This window comes from Marmota marmota, unplaced genomic scaffold (assembly GCF_001458135.2).
Source record: "Marmota marmota marmota unplaced genomic scaffold, marMar, whole genome shotgun sequence".
Classification (NCBI taxonomy): Eukaryota; Metazoa; Chordata; class Mammalia; order Rodentia; family Sciuridae; genus Marmota; species Marmota marmota.
Window position 1 is genome coordinate 15,356,774 of NW_026000185.1, and position 17,316 is coordinate 15,374,089.

Below are 17,316 nucleotides of genomic sequence, written 5' to 3' on the forward strand. Positions count from 1 at the left end.
TCATGGCATGTATCAACTACTATAGTACAATACAAAATATTTTCATTTCTCTAACAGTCTCCTGGGCTCCACCGATTTCTCTTTCTTCTCACTAACACCTGGCAATCCCTGATCTTTTTACTGCCTCCATAGTTTGGCCTTTTCTAGAATGTCATATAGTTGGAATCATATAGTATGTAACTTTTTTTAGATTGGTTTCTTTCACTTAATAATATGCACTTAAGTTTCTTGTATGTCTTTTTGTGGCTTGATAGTTCATTGGTTTTTAGTGCTGCACAATATTCCATTGTCTGGATGTACCATAGTTTATACATTCACTTACTGGAGGGCATCTTTGGTTGCATACAAGCTTTGGAAATTGTGAATAAAACTCCTATAAAAATTGGTGTGTACACAGGTTTTTGTGTGGACATAAGTTTTTATTTCATTTAGATTGATGCTAAGGAACATGATAGCTGAATCATAATAAGAATACTTTTTTTTTTTTCTGTAAGAAACTGCCAGACTGTCTTCCAAAGTGGCTGAACCATTTTGCATTCCCACCAACAATGAATAAGAGTTCCTATTGCTGCACAACTATACCAGCAGTGTCTTTCTCAGAGCAGAAGTTTTTAATCTTCAATTCAGCTCATTATTTTTTTTCTTTACTGGATTATACCTTTGGTGTTGTATCTAAAAAGCCATTGCCACACCCAAAGTCACCTAGATTTTCTCCTATGCTCTCTTCTAGGTGTTTTATAGATTCATGTTTTACATTTAGGTCAATGATCCATTTTGAGTTGGTTTTCATGAAGAGTATAAGGCTTGTTTATGTCTGTGCTTGTGTGAGGATGTCTATTGTTCCAGCATCATTTGTTGAAAACACTATTTTTCTTCATTGTATAACCTTTGCTTTTTTTCAAAGTTAAATTGATTATATTTATTTGGTCTGCTCTGGTCTTTCTTCTCTGTTCCTTTGATCTGTTTGTTTATTTTTTCACATACCAGACTTCTTGATTACTGCAGCTTTGCAGTAAGTCTCAACGTAGGGTAGTGTCAGTCCTCCACCTCTGTTCTCCAATAATGTCTACTAGCTTCTTTGTAAAAACTTTAGAATTAGTTTTCAATATTTACAAAATACCTTCCTGGGATTTTTGACTGGGATCTATAGATGAAGTTGGGAAGAACTGATATCTTAAAATATTGCTTTCCTATCCAAGAACATGGATTATGTCTCCATTCTGTTAGCCTTCTTTCTTTCATTGGAGTCTTGTAGTTTTCCTCATATAGATCTTGCATGTATTTTGTTATACCTAAGTATTTCATATTTGGGGGCACTATTATAAATAACATTATATTTTGAATTTAAAATCACAGTTGTTCAGGGGAGAGATTGACTTTTTTATGTTAATCTTGGATTTGACAACCTTGCTATCATAATTTCTTAGTCCCATGAAGTTTTGTTTTTGTTTTTGTCAATTCTATAGGATTTTCTACATATGCGAGGATTTATTTAATTTTATTCTTACAACTTTTCCTTCCAGAAGGCTGGGGATATAGCTCAGTTGGTAGAGTGCTAGCCTCACATACACAAGGCCCTGTGTTCAATTCCCAGCACCACAAAAATATTGTTTTTTATTTTTGTTTCTTTATTTAAACTACTTTTCCTCCCAGAGTTTTATTTTGAATGTTTTCAAAAATAAAAAAAAATGTTTAAAAGTTGTATAGTGATCACATCTTGATTCAACTGTTTACATTTTACTACATTAGTTTTATCACATTTATCAACACATCTACCCTATATTTAACAATCAAACCCTCTTGTTTTATTCTCACATCTTTTCATTATAAAAAATTTTAAATACACAAAAAAGTTTAAAGAAAAGCACAAGAAAATACACATAGTGACTCTTTAGATTCGATAGTTGTTAACAGTTTTTGCATCTTTGCTTTATCTGTGTCTATGTGGGTGTGTATCTTTTGTTTTCTGAACCATTTTAAGGCAAGTTGCAGATATAATGGCGTGCTACCCCTGATAATTGAGCATGCATCTCCTAAAAGAATTATGATTGGAGAATTTGGGGCAGAGTAATGACCTGATTCGACACTTTTTAATAGCTTTCCTCATTGCTGATGTATTCAGCGTACACTGAAGGTGTTGGGAAAACATAAAACGGCAGCAGCACCCCAGAGAAAAACCCCAACATGGCGCCTAACGACCCTCTTTCTCCTCTTTTTTTTCTTTCACTGGCACAAAACGTTCCCGCCGGCACCAATGTTCAAATCCTGCTGGTGGGAAGCCTTAGCCCCAATAAGAATTAACTTCTTGGGCTCCAGAACTGACATATGGAAGAGCTTGCCAATAGACGGGCGACCCGTTATCTACCTCAGCCCTGCTACCTCTCCTTAGACCTATATAAACCCACAGCCTTTTGTAATAAAGCGGAACCTCTTCAGTGATCTGTGTTGTATGGTGTCTTCCATTCGTAGTGTGGTGCGGCGTCTTCCAGTCTTACAGAAGGGAGTTGGGGAAAAATTCAAGAACCTGTAGGTTAGTGACAGGTGTTTTATCAGGTTCCGTGGCTGCCAGAGGAAGTCTAGGCTGTTACTTCTCCATGCTCTCACATGAATCAATGAATAAGCTATAATAGAAGATTAAAGGCCTTGAATCTTCTACCTGAGTCTGTTCCTGTCCCCTTTCAGCCACCTTGATTTTCTTTTCTTTTTATTTTTTTGGGGAGCGGGGGATGATACTGGGGATTGAACTCAGGGGCACTCGACCACTGAGTCACATCCCCAGCCCTATTTTGTATTTTCTTTAGAGATAGGGTTTCACTGAGAGGCTTGGCAAGTCTCACTTTTGCTGAGGCTGGCTTTGAACTCACACAATCCTTCTGCCTCCGCCTCCCAAACTGCAGGGATTACAGGTGTGCACCGTTGGCTTGGCCCACTGTGATTTTCTACTACAGTACTGCTTGCAGCTTTTAATGCTACCTGGACTTTGAGCAGCTTTCCCAATGCAGGTGGAAAACAGTCATCTAATAGATGGAGAAACTGGGACTGAGAAAGAACTCCTTCACATTCTATGGAGGAAATGTGGTCCAGAGCAGTCCACACTCAACTTCCTTCTCATTTCCTCACACACGTTTACTCAATTGCAACTTTTGTGGCTCTCTCATCAGGGATCACCACATTCTGTTGATTCTAACTCCGTAACCTCAGTGTGAGTGTTGAGAGCCACAGTTTAGTCGGAATGATGCCTGGCATTTTGCCAGAGGGAATGGTTGAAAGGTGACCCTGCTCAGGAATAGGGCGGCTCAGGGATTAGGACGGATCCTGCTGCCTCAGGCGCCCTGCTACTTTGGAGTTCCCGTTGAGTTCTCGTGGGATTCCGGGAGAATTGGCGCGCGGAGCCGGGTGGAGGGAGTGTTGTTCCTGGGAAGTATGTGTAGCGTGCCGGTGAGAGTTCGGGAATAAAGAGTTGCTGTTTGAACCTACAAGGCTTTGTGGCAGCTCAGTTATTTTGTGCCCAGCCACACTGCTGCATGTGAGTGTCAGTGTCCTCTTCACCTTCCCTGTTAGAGTGCTTCAGCTCAGACCCACACCAGAATTTCTCATATAAAATCACTCTTTGGTTTTCAATTGGTCTTCCATTGTTTCTTTCTCTGCTACTTGGCTAACCTCCCTTCAAAGAATTCTCTACACTGTAGGTTGATCTTCTAAAAGGCAAATCTGATATTGTTACTCATTAGTTTAACATTATTAATACTTTCTTCCTTGTAGGGTCAAGTCTGTACTTCTCAAACTCCACTATTAGACGATTTGACATTCCTCCAGACGTCACAGATGTCACAGCTGACATCTCTTCCTCTGTGAAGGCTTCTGGAATTAGTTATGACCACAGCACTTTTAGCCATCATTATGTTTCATATACCCTTCTAATTGTAATGCCAGATTCGTGGGACCCCAGTAGACCTCCAGGAGAAGAATCCGATGCAATCACACAAGAGTCTTTATTGCAAGCTCAAGCCTGGAATCACAACCATTTCTGACACAGCAGTCCCAGGGAGTGAGTCCCAGTCCTTTGTTCAGTGAGATTTTATAGGTTTTGGGGGGATACTCTATGCATCACAACATCATACAGCAAATCATTCCGTACCGCGGGAAAATCAAACAACAACTCTTAACATTGATTAGCACATTCAATGGCGGGAACAAGTTGGGTAAGGGGTTAGTACAAGAGGGAGATTCCTTTGAACTGATTGATTTAAGCCACAAGGGGTGTATTGCTAAACTACATGGTTTCCCAACATGTTATCAACCACCATAAACTACTGGGGGGTCATCTGGCATTCCAGGTATTTTCTCTGTCTCATGCTGATTGGTGGTTGCTAAGGGGTTGCTAATGGGTCCTCACCTAGCCTAACTGAGTCAGGGACACCTGGCACCACAGACCTCTCCTGTTATTTGCAGACAAACAACTCAGCCGAGTGGGTATGTGCCTAGAAAGGCTCTGTGGGTTTTTCCAAGGACAAGGGTCACACCCCCTTCCTTAGGACAGGCCTTGAGGTAGAAGCTGCTGTTATTTATTTATTTTCAAAAAATGGAGTCACATCAGTTTGTCATAATCATAGTATTCACCTCTCTGTGCTACAATTGACTCATGTCCATCTCCTTAACGATTGTAGGTTCCTAGTGTCAGAAACTATTTTATCTACCCTCATATCATGACTGCTTGTTACATGGTAGGCAACTAGTAGCTAAGCTTCCATTTTTGCTCTCCTCCAGGCCTTCTTTCCAACCACTGCCAAAGTGTTCTAACACAAAATTCACACTGTGTCCTCCTCCTGCTAAGAAGTGTTCAGTGACATCTTTAACTAGCGCCATCTTTCACAAAATACAGCATCTGTACCCCTGGTGGTTTTCAGGTGATGCACAATAGTTGTCTTTGTATTCTCGAAGAATATAAAGATCCTAAAGTAAAAGTTCTTAACCTCGTTGCACATTAGAATCACTTGGAGCTTGAAAAAACCCGGATGCCCAGGTCACATCCTAGACCAGTTAAATCGTTTCTGGAGGTGAGAACCAGGCATCAGTATCTTTTTTTTTTTTTTTTTCCTTCCATATTCTTTTCAGGTGTCAGCGTCTCTTAGAGCTCACTATCTTTTCCATTGTGCAGCCAGCATGGGGAACATAAAGATTGTCTGCCTTGAAAACAGAGGCTCTAGGGACTAATTTTTGTTGGCTCAGTAAAGTGACATGTTGGCAGCTTGGACACGTTGGCAAACTGGTTTCATTGTACCATAAGCATTTTTAGAGATATAAATTCAGGCACTTAAGTATCATTTATCTTTGAGTGATAATTAAACCTTGACATCTGGTGGCCTCAGGTAGCTAGCTGTTGCTAATCTGAAAGTGCCTGACTAAAAGTCCAGAGGCTAACTGTACACTTAGCAGGATATGGTTTGACAATCAGAGAGTACTGTGAGACTCACCAGTGTAAAGAATTTAGAAAAAAAAAAAAAGGCTACTTGAAATGAATTATAAACTTACAGGTAAGTTTTCTAATATCTGGTTATGATTCCACTGTTACACAGAACTGTATAGCCAAGGGGTATTATTCTTCCCTTTGCTGTTTTCAAAATATATTGATTTATTAGTACATTCAAAGAAATATTAGTTCTACACAGAAGATTATTTCACCATGTTTAATAGATCTATTTACTTCTTAGTGATCCACATATATACTGACCAGTAGCCAGTATGTATAATAGTAAAGTTTGTTATTAATGGAGATCTAAAACTGGGGTACCTGGGGCAAGAAAACCAGCATAAGTCTCTTCTAATTGGGATAAGGGACTTCATGAGGTATAAATAGAAATGGATCATCAACTATTTTATACACATAACTTCTACTAAAAATTACAACACAAGTTTGATTTTTCACAAAAATTTGTGAAATTTTAGTATGTTATAGAATTCTAATATGCTATAGAATTTCCTCCTATCTGACCAACTAAGAATGTTTGCATTCTTCTTACAGCAAATATTCACGGAGTTTCTATTAGGTGTTAATCTGAGCTGAGAGCTACTGGGAGCCAGGATACAGAGTCATAAGACTTTATCTCTCTCTGTCCTTGAGAGCTTACATGGCATTAGTGACTGAGGCAGAAGGGCAAGTCGTACAATGAGCTAAGTCCAGGGCAAGATAAGCAGCGAATGTAGGAGGAACACAAGCTTGGTGCTTGATTGCTTGTTACCCATTGCAAGGCACTGTACCCACTCCATGTGCTAGTAGTGTCCTCTAGTTCTGGCCAAATTCCTGCTGCTTGACAGGAGATTCTGGAATAGAAAGATACATTTTCACCAGGAGCTACAGTCTGTCCATTTACATATTGAATTTCACTGTCATCTGTTGATTTGTTGTGGGTAACTAGATTAAATGTATTACATAAGACATACAGGGGCTGGGGTTGTAGCTCAGTTGGTGGAGTGCTTGCCTAGCATGTGTGAGGCACTGGGTTCAATCCTCAGCACCACATAAATACAAATAAATAAAATGAAAGTATTTTTTAAAAAAAGAAAGAAAGAAATACTGTCTATGACCAGTCTATGTATACAAGTGTTTGTCTTAGTTTTTATTTTCAGTGCTAGGGACTGAACCTAGGTTTCTGCATGCTGGGCAAGTATTCTATCCTGAGCTACATCCCCAGCCAAATAAATTGGTTTCTATACCTTTTATATGAAGCATTGTTTTGCTTGTCTTTTGTCTGAAAGCTTCTCAATAGATCCTTCCAAAATTATATTTATGAAGAAAGCTTAGAAAGCTGAGAATATGACTTTTCTCTCAGTGACATAGTAAACAAAATGGTTTCAACTCTAGCAAAGGAAAAGATTCAAAATGAATTGTCTAAAGGTGAAACATCTACAAATAAAAATAATCCCAGAGCTTTGTCTTACAAGATACGCAAATATTTTTCATGTTTACTTACATGTGCCTAATCATTATAATAAATTCTAAAACTGCTTTTTTCTTAAAAAAGTTTTTTTTTTTTTTTAAATAGAGATTGACTATAGTAGTAAAACCAGACTAATGTAGTAGTTTTATGACGATGAGATTACTTTGGAAGAAATCAATCTTGGTGCTAGTGAATTTTTTTCTTTCATGATTATCAATTAATTCAGCATCCTTTGCACAGGAGAGGGTCCCCCAACCCCATCCCCCAGAGGAGGGGCAACCCCCAAGAGGGGGAGCCCCATCAATTAGAGGAGGGGCACCCCTTGAGAGGGGCATCCAGTCCCTGGAGGAGGGACATCCCCATCCTCTAGAGGAGGGGTACCCCTCGATAGGGGGACACCTTCCCTAAAGGAAGGGCACCCCATCCCCTAGAGGAAGGGCACCACTGGAGAGAGGGACACAGTCCCTAGAAAAGGGGCACCCCTGAGAGGGAAATCTTATCCCTAGAGGAGGAGGGACACCCCCATTCCCTAGAGGAAGGGCTTCCCTCCAGAGGGGGACCCCATTCCTAGGGGAGGGCACCCCATACCTTAGAAGAGGGGCACCCTTGAGTCATGGACCCCATTCTTCACAGAAGATGGGCTCCCCCATTACCTAGATGAGGGACTCCCCTGGAAGGGGGACACAATCCCTAGTGGGGGGTACCTCATTCCCTAGAGGGTGGGCACCCCTCAAGAGGGAGATCCATTCCCTAGAGGAGGAGCACCCCCCAAGAGTGGGACCACATCCCTTGAGGAGGAGGGGTGCACATGCCCCCATCCCTAGAGGAGGGGCACCCATGAGAAGGGAAACCCATCCCCTATCCCTCTAGGAGGAAGGGCACAGGCCCCCCATCCCCTAGAATTGGGTCACCCCCCCCAGAGGGGGACCAAATCTGTAGAAGAGGGTTGCCCCCATCCCCTGGATGAGGGGCAGCCCCCAAGAGGTGAACCCCAACCCTAGAGGAGGAGAGCCCCAATTCCCTAGAGGAGGGGCACTGATCAAGAGGGGCACCGTGTCCCTAGAGGAGGGGCAACCCCCGAGAGGAGGGGTAACCCCCCAGTAGCTGGATTACAGGTATGAGCTACCACACCTGGCTAATGTTCTTTATATATTCTTTATCAAGATGGGCATTCCTTGAGAGGGGAACCCAGTCCCTACATGTGGGGCACCCCATTCCCTAGAGGAGGGGTACCCCTTGAGATGGGAACCTAGTCCCTAGAGGAGGGGGAACCCCTCAATAGTTGGATCCAGTCATTAGATGAGGGGCACCCCTGGAGATGGGGATCCCATCCCTAGAGGAGGAAGGGTACCTCATTACATAGAGGAGGGGCACCCCTAAAGAGGGGGACACCATCCTTAAAGGTGGGGCACCCCATCCCTTAGAAGAGGGGCACACCCAAGTGGTGGACCCCATTTTTTGCAGAGGAGGGACGCCCTCATCCCCCAGAGGAGGGGCAACCCCCAAGTGGGAGAGTCCCATCCCCTAGAGAGGGGCACCCCTTTGAGAGGGGGACACCTTTCCTAGTGGAAGTGTACCCTCCCCTAGGGAGGGGCATGCCAGGAGACGGAGACCCAGTCCCTAGAGTTGGCGTACCCCATTGCCCAGAGAAGAGGTACCCTACAAGAGAGGAAGCCCCATTTATCACTCAGGAGGGGTGCCTGGCCCCATCCTCTAGTGGAGGCACACTTCCTGAGAGGCGGGGTCCCCAAAGTGGAGGGGAACCCTCCCCCATCCCCTAGTGGAGGCACATCCATCCCCCAAGAGGGGGACCCCATCCCTAGAAAAAGATGCGCCCACCCCCATCCCCTAACGGAGATGTACCGCTTGAGAGGGGGACTCCATCCTTAGTGGAGGGGGACCTCATCCCTACAGAATGGGGAACTAGGAACCCCCTGAGAGGCAGACTCCATTCCTAGAAGAGGGAGACCCCATCATAGAGGAGGGGCACCCCTCGAGAAGGGGATCCCATCCCTAGAGGATGGGGACCTGGGGAATACTTTGAGATGGGGACCCCATCCCTAAAGGAGGGGCACCCAGATTTCTAAAGAAGGGGCACTCCCCGAAGGTTACCCCATCCCTAGAGGAGTAGGGACACCCCCATCCCCTAGCAGTGGCACACCCACTGAGAGGGGTGACCCATCTCTAGAGGAGGAGGGGTGGCTCCATCTTCTAGAGAAAGGGCATCCCACAAAAAAGGGCATCTCCCATTCCTAGAAGAGAGGTGCCCCCATCCCCTATGGGGGCACATCCCCTGAGAGGGGGGGAACCCATCCCTAGAGGAGGAGGGGTGCCCCTATCTTCTAGAGAAAGGGCACCCCACAAGAGGGGGAGCCCCATCTCTGGCACAGGAGGGTCATGTGGCCCCATCCCCCAGAAGAGGGGCAACCCTGGAGAGGGGGAGACCCATGACTTGCATAGGAGGGGGGCACCCCCATCCCCATCCCCCAGGGGAAGGGCAACACTCTAGAGGGTGAGACCCAGCATCATGCTGTTAATTTTGCTATAGTTTTGAAATGCTTATTATAAATTTCTTTATTAATGTTTTTAAAGACTCTTTTTTTTTTTTTTTTTTTCAGTAACAGGAATCTACTCCATGGGCACTCTACCACCAAGCTACATCCCCAGCTCTTTTTACTTTTTATTTTGTGATAGGGACTTGTTAAGATGCCCAGGTTGTCCTTGAACTTGGAATCCTCCTGCCTCTCCAGTAGCTGGATTACAGGTGTGAGCTACCACACCTGGCTAATGTTTTTTATATATTCTTTATCTATGAGTCCATTGAAACACATAGTCTTGCAAAAGTGAAAAAAAACAATCAAACAAGCAAACAAATAAAAAATAAACACTCTTCTATAAAGAGCTTAAAGCCTGCTATGGATCACTAGAAGAACTAGAAATAGTCAACAGTTAGAACATTCCATAAATTCTGTCTCAAATTTTGTTCTTTGTTGAGACGTGACTTCCCCTCTGCCCCAGCACTGTATATTTGGGAAGTCAGGATTAAATACATATGCAGGCTGGGTACAGTGGCCTAGGCCTGTAGCCCAAATTCTCAGGAGGCTGTGGCAGGAGCATTGAGAATTTGAGGTCAGCCTGGGCAATTTAGTGAGCTCCTGTCTCAGAAGAAAAAGTAAAAAGAGCTGTGAATGTCCTTCGGCCGTAGAGTGCCCCTAGGTTCAGTCCCCAGTACTGCAAGAAATAAATGAAAGTTCTGTTGCTAATTATAGTGGACATAAGCACTTAGAGTAATCTAAATTGTTAACATTTGGCCCAAAAGATTACAATTGAGACTGAATAAGTTTACTGATGGTACTTCAGAAATGGGGCTGTGATGTGAAATTTTTGTGGGGGAATTCTGTCCAGAAGTTCTTAGGACCATAATAATATATATCCTGATTTTTGTATTAAATTTTTTTTTTCAGCGTGGAGGTGGAACCCAAGGCCTTAGACATGCTAGATAAGAGCTCCAGCCCCAGAATTTGCCACAGAATTAGCAATGATACACTATTGATTTCTTCCCCATAGCCCACTTTTTTATTTACTTCTATAAATAGAGTCTTTGTGTTTTTGTTGCAAAGGGACCACCTGAGGACAAGATTATATCCAAAGCAGGAGATGATCAACCTTATGGTGTATTTTGGAAGAATATTACATTGTTACTTTTTTCATTTAGTTTTTATATATGGAAACATGAACCATATCCCCCAATCTCTGGCAAAGAAAAATTGGCATATAGGGAATTAAATATTTAGATTTTTCAAGATCTCAGTGTGATCATATAATGCTATGAATATACCTGATATTTCCATGGAGAATATTTAACTTTCTCAAAGACTGAGTTTTTTTCCTTCTGATAAATTTAGATTAGAGGTATCAGTTTTTCTTGGAGAGATTTTTAGTTCAGATAAAATGTTTTAGGTAAAAGTCTCAGCTCCAGCTCCAAACTCACTAGTTGTGTAACTTTGGGCAACTTAATTAACCTAAACTTCCTTGTGGTCTTTAGGGTTGTGAAGATTAGCATCAACAAGAGGAAAGTATCCAACAGAATGCTATGCACTTAATTGTCTCCTCAAAGTAGCAACTCACAATGCAATGGTATTTGGAGATGAAGCCTGTGGATGATAATTAGGTCTAGACAATGACATGAGAGTGGGACCTGCGTAATAGGATTAGTGCTCTTATGTAGCTCAGAGGTGGATGTGTGCTTAGTATGGGCAAGGCCCAGAATTTAAACCCCAGCACCAATTAAAAAACAGAGGGTGGGGTGGGAAGAGGGAGAGAAGGAGAGAGCATGCTCTCTCTGTCTCTACCATGGGGGAGGATACAACTGTCTGCAAGCCAAGAAAAGGGCTTTCACTAGAATCTGACCAAACTGGCACCCTAATCTAAGACTTCCAGCCTCTGGAAATGTGAAAAAATAAATTTTTGTTGACGAGGCCTCCCAATCAATGCAGTCTATAGTATTTTGTTATGGCAGTCCAAGCCAATTGAGATACAGGGCCACATACATAGTAAGCCTGCTAAAACTTGTTACCCTTGTTTCAGGCTGACCCTAGAAGAAATTTCCTCTCTATACTTGAGGTAGCAACTATTTATGTGGACTTGTTTTCCTGACCCTAATTCAGAAGAGACTACCCTACTACTTAAGTCTTATTTGAGTTTCTTGGCCTTTGCAATACTGAGCATCTCTTTATTCTGTAGGGGTGCCCATTGATGCTGATTTTGGTTTATTCCATTGGTTGGATTGTCTATTTTTATTCTAATGATGATAAAATTATTTTACTGATGCTATCAGAGAGCAACCTTATTAATTTTATACTTGTTTTCTTGGAGACAATATTGATAGGAAAAATAAGAGAGTGGAAAGGAGCCAGGCTTCATTTTAGTTTTGTGATGAGGAAGATCCTACAGAGGATACAATTTGAGGTGAGAGTATGATAATTTACATCATGGTCCCCCTTTACCTCTACATCTTACTTTTCGTAGTAAGCTAAGAAAATTAGGTAAAGGATACCAAAGAGTAATATTTTAGGATATTATTACCTGCAGGTAGATTATTTTTGTTTCGAAGATTGTGAGAAAATTGGGTGCAATTTTTTTCCATGAGCAGAAGTGCAATTATTATTATTATAAGATGATGTTAAATATATTTTTTAATGGTCTGTTTGTTTCCACTAGCAGGTAGGCTTTGTGGAGGGCAGGAATCGAAGTTGATTAATTTATTCTGTATCTTAAGCACTTACGACAGTATGTGTGCAATAAATACCTGGTGAACAAATGAAGCCCTAAGCAGTGCGTAAGAACTATTTTTCTACCAGAGATTCATTAAAAAGTGTTGTTAAGGTTGGCAATGAGAGGTGATGACATTCTGAAAGAAATATAGCCTCACTAGTCAATAGGTTCATTCATCTCCCAGTAGAATGAATGTAATGTGAGAGAGAAGAGAAATTCTCTCAAGTCATGGGCATGTCTCTGGCTTAGAATCATATTTCAGGAGAAAAAAGGCATCTTAAGAAAGAAGCAGAAACACCAAGGAAATATTTGAAGAGTGTCAAGAGATTCAGTGAGGTAGTGGGGAAATCACAGGGACTACTGCAGAGTCTGAATCCATTAAGATGGTGGCAATGTCAGTGATAAGGATATAAGCTTGAAAGTATTGTGTCTTCTAACAAATGCCAGATTGCCTATTCATTGAAACGTTTGTCCCCTGGCTGCCCTTGAGTGCCTCTTTCAGGCGGTCTTTGTGCATGTTGTCTTGTGCCCATAGGAAACTTTGCCACACGTGTTCTTCATGCCCCCTCTCTGTGCAAAAAAAAAAAAAAAATAGATAAAGACAATTCTATCCTAGAGATGGAAAATATTCCGTAGAGAGACCCTGACAGCAGGAATCTAATTTCTTTTTTTCTTTTTTTGGTGGGGGTTACTAGGGATTGAACTCGACCACTGAGCCACATCCAAGCCCTATTTTGTATTTTATTTAGAGACAGGGTCTCACTGAGTTGCTTAGTGCCTCACCATTGCTGAAGCTGGCTTTGAACTCAAGATCCTCCTGCCTCAGCTTCTCGAGCCACTGGGATTACAGGCATGCACCACACACCCAGCAGGAATCCAATTTCTTGATATATATATTTTTAAGTTCTATTGGTTTTATTTGATACATAATTCAGCTATGTCTATCCTAATCATTAATATGTTAAAAACATTGAAAATTGGGGAATTAGATACCAGTTAGCATTTCCTACATAATAATGACTAAAAAATTAGTTATAAAAGCAACCATTTTGATTTGGTGTTGTGGCATGTGCCTATAATCCCAGCAACTTCAGGAGGTTGAAGCAGTAAGATCAAAATTTGAGACTATCCTCAGAAACTTAGTGAGGCCCTAAGCAACTTAGAGCCTGCCTCAAAATAAAAAATAAAAAGGACTGATGATGTGATTTAATGGTTAAGTGCACCTGGTTTTAATCCCCAGCACCAAAAAAAGCAACCCCGCCTCCCAACACATACACACAAAAAGCAACCATTTTATTCATTCATGTCTCAAGTCAGCAATCCAGGCTGAGCTCATCTGGGCAATCCCTGTGCTGATGTTGCTTGGGATGATAAATGAGACTTTAGTCATCTTGTGCCTTCACAGGCCTGCTCTGTGAAGATGACTGCATGCATATGTCTGATGGTCTGTCCTGGTTCTTGGCCAGACCCTAGGTGTCCAACAGATTGGCTCCAATCTTCTTCAAAGATGATATTGTTGGTTTCTGAAGTTCAGTCAGAGTTGGCTGACTCCATTGCTCAGGGCTCAAGCTGAGGCAGAACATTATGGAAGAAGAGTATGGCAGAGAAAGCTTTCTTGATATTTTAAAAACTGGAATCTGTTGTAACTACAGAATGCAGAAAGATAATGGGCTCCTGCTGCTAATCGAATACTGAGTCAAAAGCACAGAGGTGCCTCTGCTGAGCAGAAACCAGCCTTTTCATAAAACCCTGGGTTTCGGAGCACATACTGTAATAATTCCGTGACTAAGCAGCTTATGGATGCAGTGCTGTGGTTTCCCCCCTCTAAAGGTCTTGATTAGGCCACTTCCTTTCTTTTATGTGTTGGAGACATGTATGATTTACGCAGCTATTGAAGTGGAACTGGGTCTCCGTTACCTTTTTTGGCATCTTGCACCCATTGTTAGTCTGGTTCTCCTGTTTAGTGGGTCTTGTGGTTCATATCAGTGAATAGTCAAATCTGCAAGAGAAGCATGATGGTTGTGAGCATCCGAAACATCAAGTTCCAAAGCAGTCATGACCATGTCTTCTTGTTCTAGAAATCAGGCACTCAGCTGTTTCATACCTCCTGGATCCTTAATGGTTGAGGCCAATTATATATCACTGAATCCTTTCTCTAGAGTGGTCAGAGGCTGTCAGTTTACACAATATGGGCATCAATTCAAATTGGAAGGGTATATTACTTAGGCCACTTTGGCTGCATGTGACAGAAATCCACTACAGGCTAAATAAAAGAGGAACTTACTGATTCTTATATCTGAAAAGTCAGGCAGAGCTGGCTCCCAAGTGTGCCAGAAACCTTTTTCTCTGACTTTCCCTCTGTGTCTGCTTCAAGCTTTTAATTCCTGCAAGCAACATAGCCCCAGGTTTATATGGACCTAATAGCCCAAGATTATGAAGAAGCATGCACTCTTGTCCTGGTAGCACAGCAAAAGTTGGACACTGACAGGCCTTGTGTAAGTCACATGTCAGTCACTGAAAGCAATAGTGGTACCATGAGGCATGGAATCCTCTGACCAAGTCGGGGCACAAGTCTGACCTTAGCGTGGGAGTGAGACAGTCTTAAGGACAGGGACAGGCTTACTTGTGGAAGAAAGGAGAGGATTTTTTCTTGAAGGAATGCTAGGCTAACCAAACATTATATACCCACAGAAAAAAGGAGAATTTGGGAGAAACAGCACTATCAGAGCCTCTGCTACTTCCAGAAGCTATAGTCAGCATGTATGTGGGGAAGTCAAGCCTATGACCTTGGCCATTGTGTTTATCTCAGAGCCTGAGAAGTAGCAGCAGAAGCATGGAGAGGGGGTAGGTAGTAATAAGTTCTTGGACCAGGTAGGACTCAAGGTGAGGGGCAGACTGGAGGAGCAGCAGTTGGGGGGATGGTCATCCCTAATGAATGCCATCCAGTCCAGAGCACCAAGGACATTCTTAGCTATGGCTTTTAGCGGAGGTAGTGGTGGTTGGAGGTTCTGCACACGATTTTAGGCAGCAGACTTCTAGTTAATGTGTAATTACTTTTCAGAACTCAGTTTGATTTACTAGGTTCCACCTGCTAAGAGTAAGTCTGAACTTTTTACAGTTGTCTCATATAAGTGCATGTAAATCGAATTTACTTATAATTATTTGAGTAAGATCTACCATCTGCATATAAGATCTATTACCTGCATGGGGGGTAAGCTCCATGAGGACAGGGACCCTACCAGTTCTGGCTACTGTTGAATACCTAGTATGTAGCTCAATGCCCAGCATATTAATAATCTAAAAATATCAATTTTCTTTAGATGAACTAATGATACATCAGTTCTGGTAATAGTGATTGGTTTTAATATGAAAATGTAGCGCAAACTGCTTCCTCATCTTATATCATATAGTTTGACATTTTCATTTCTTTTCTCATTTGGCTTAATGAGGGGCTATTTTGAATAGTTGAGCTAACTGAATAATCAAAATCTGAATAATCAGGAGCCCTTTTTACTGAATATGATTTAAATAAAAAGTATGATCTATTTGGAATATAATTAAGAACCTTAAAAGTATTTGGGCTTAATGGAAGTTCTTAGTAGAAAACCTACCCAGGTTGCTCCTAAATATTATTACCCCTGGATTCCTTTAATTGTGTTGAGTAAAAGTTTGGAATTAGAAATGAATGTCCAAATCCTCTCACCTTGTTTAAAACCCATTGTTTGGCCTTAAACCAAAGTGTAGCTGGGCATGCACCTATAATCTCAGCGGCTTGGGAGGCTGAGGCAGGAGGATTGAATTGCAAATTCAAAGGCAGCCTCAGCAATTTATCAAGACCCTGAGCAACTTAGCAAGACCCTGTCTCAAAAGACAAAATAAAAAGGGCTAGGGGATATGGTTCAGTGGTTAAGTGCCCGTGGGTTCAATCTCTGGTACCAAAACCAAACAAACAAGACTGAAGTGTAACAAGGGTGCACAAATATGAGTGTGTGCTTTGGGTCCTCACTCCTGTCCTTGGTTATCCCAGGCACTTGGTCATTCTGGGTTGTAGTTGTGGCATGTTTCAGCAGGTACTGTGCTCACAGGTTTGTGTGTCAGCCTCCTCTCCTATGAGCAACTAAAAGGTAAGGGTTATTCAATAATTGGAAAGAATTAAAATTATTCAATAAAATATCTTTTTTCTTTTTTAAATGGATTGTTAGATAACAAAACTTTTTTTGTTAAATAGTTTTGAATTAATAAAAACAGAAGCCACTAGGAAAAAAACAAACACCTAACTATGTTTTATAACTTTTTCCCCCAGTGCATCTATAGATCATCAAGATCATATATTTTATTTGGTTTGCCTGGTTCCGCTGGGCATTGCAATAATTCAGATTCTAGTTTGGAGTCCATTTTCGATCAGGACCAACACAGACTACACAGGAACTCTTTAAGGACAGCATCAACTGCTATAGGATCCAAACAACTTCAGGTGATGGAGTGTACATAGACCCGAAGGCAAAGCTGATCTTAAAAACCTCTCATTAGTTTAGAAAGCAAAACAAATAAAATTAATAAGTTCAACAAGTCTTAGGACTTTTTGACTCTGTAATTTAAATATAAGTTAAGGCCTTTCTTTTGGTTATTTCCAAATGGTCTTGTAGCCTAGACACACCTGTAACTCTTCACCAGTGAATTGCTATGTGAGTTCCCAGAGCCCATCTGGCTGTGCACGCTACTCTCTTTGACGATTTTAAACTTTATACTGCTTCTCTGACCAATTTATTAATGAGACAGAATTTTTTTCTTCTTTTCATTAAAACTGCATCACCATTATCTGTAGATTCTCTTATGATTAAGAATGAAGAAGGTCACCATACTTCCTGATTTCAAAATATATTATTATAAAGCTATTGTAAATCAGAACAGCATGGTACTGGAATTAACAGCAGACACATTGCCCAATGGAACAAGATAGAAATCCCAGAAATAAATCCATATGCTTATAGCCAACGGGTTTTCAACAAAGAGGCCAAGAGCACACAATGGGGAAAGGAAAGTCTTTTCAATAAATGGTGCTGGGAAAACTGGATATCCATATGCAGAAGAATGATATTGAGCC

The 17,316-nt window shown here is 41.6% G+C and overlaps 1 protein-coding gene across 1 annotated transcript in view; it reads left to right on the top strand.

Moving 5' to 3' along the window:
• The window catches only part of LOC107146547 (transmembrane protein 180), a 29,089-nt gene extending 12,441 nt beyond the window's left edge, over nt 1–16,648 (top strand). Inside the window, exon 4 of the mRNA XM_015490645.1 lies at nt 16,516–16,648. Within this exon, the coding sequence (XP_015346131.1) occupies nt 16,516–16,648 (133 nt within the window). The remainder of the gene's footprint in view (nt 1–16,515) is intronic.
• Nucleotides 16,649–17,316: the final 668 nt, after the last annotated feature.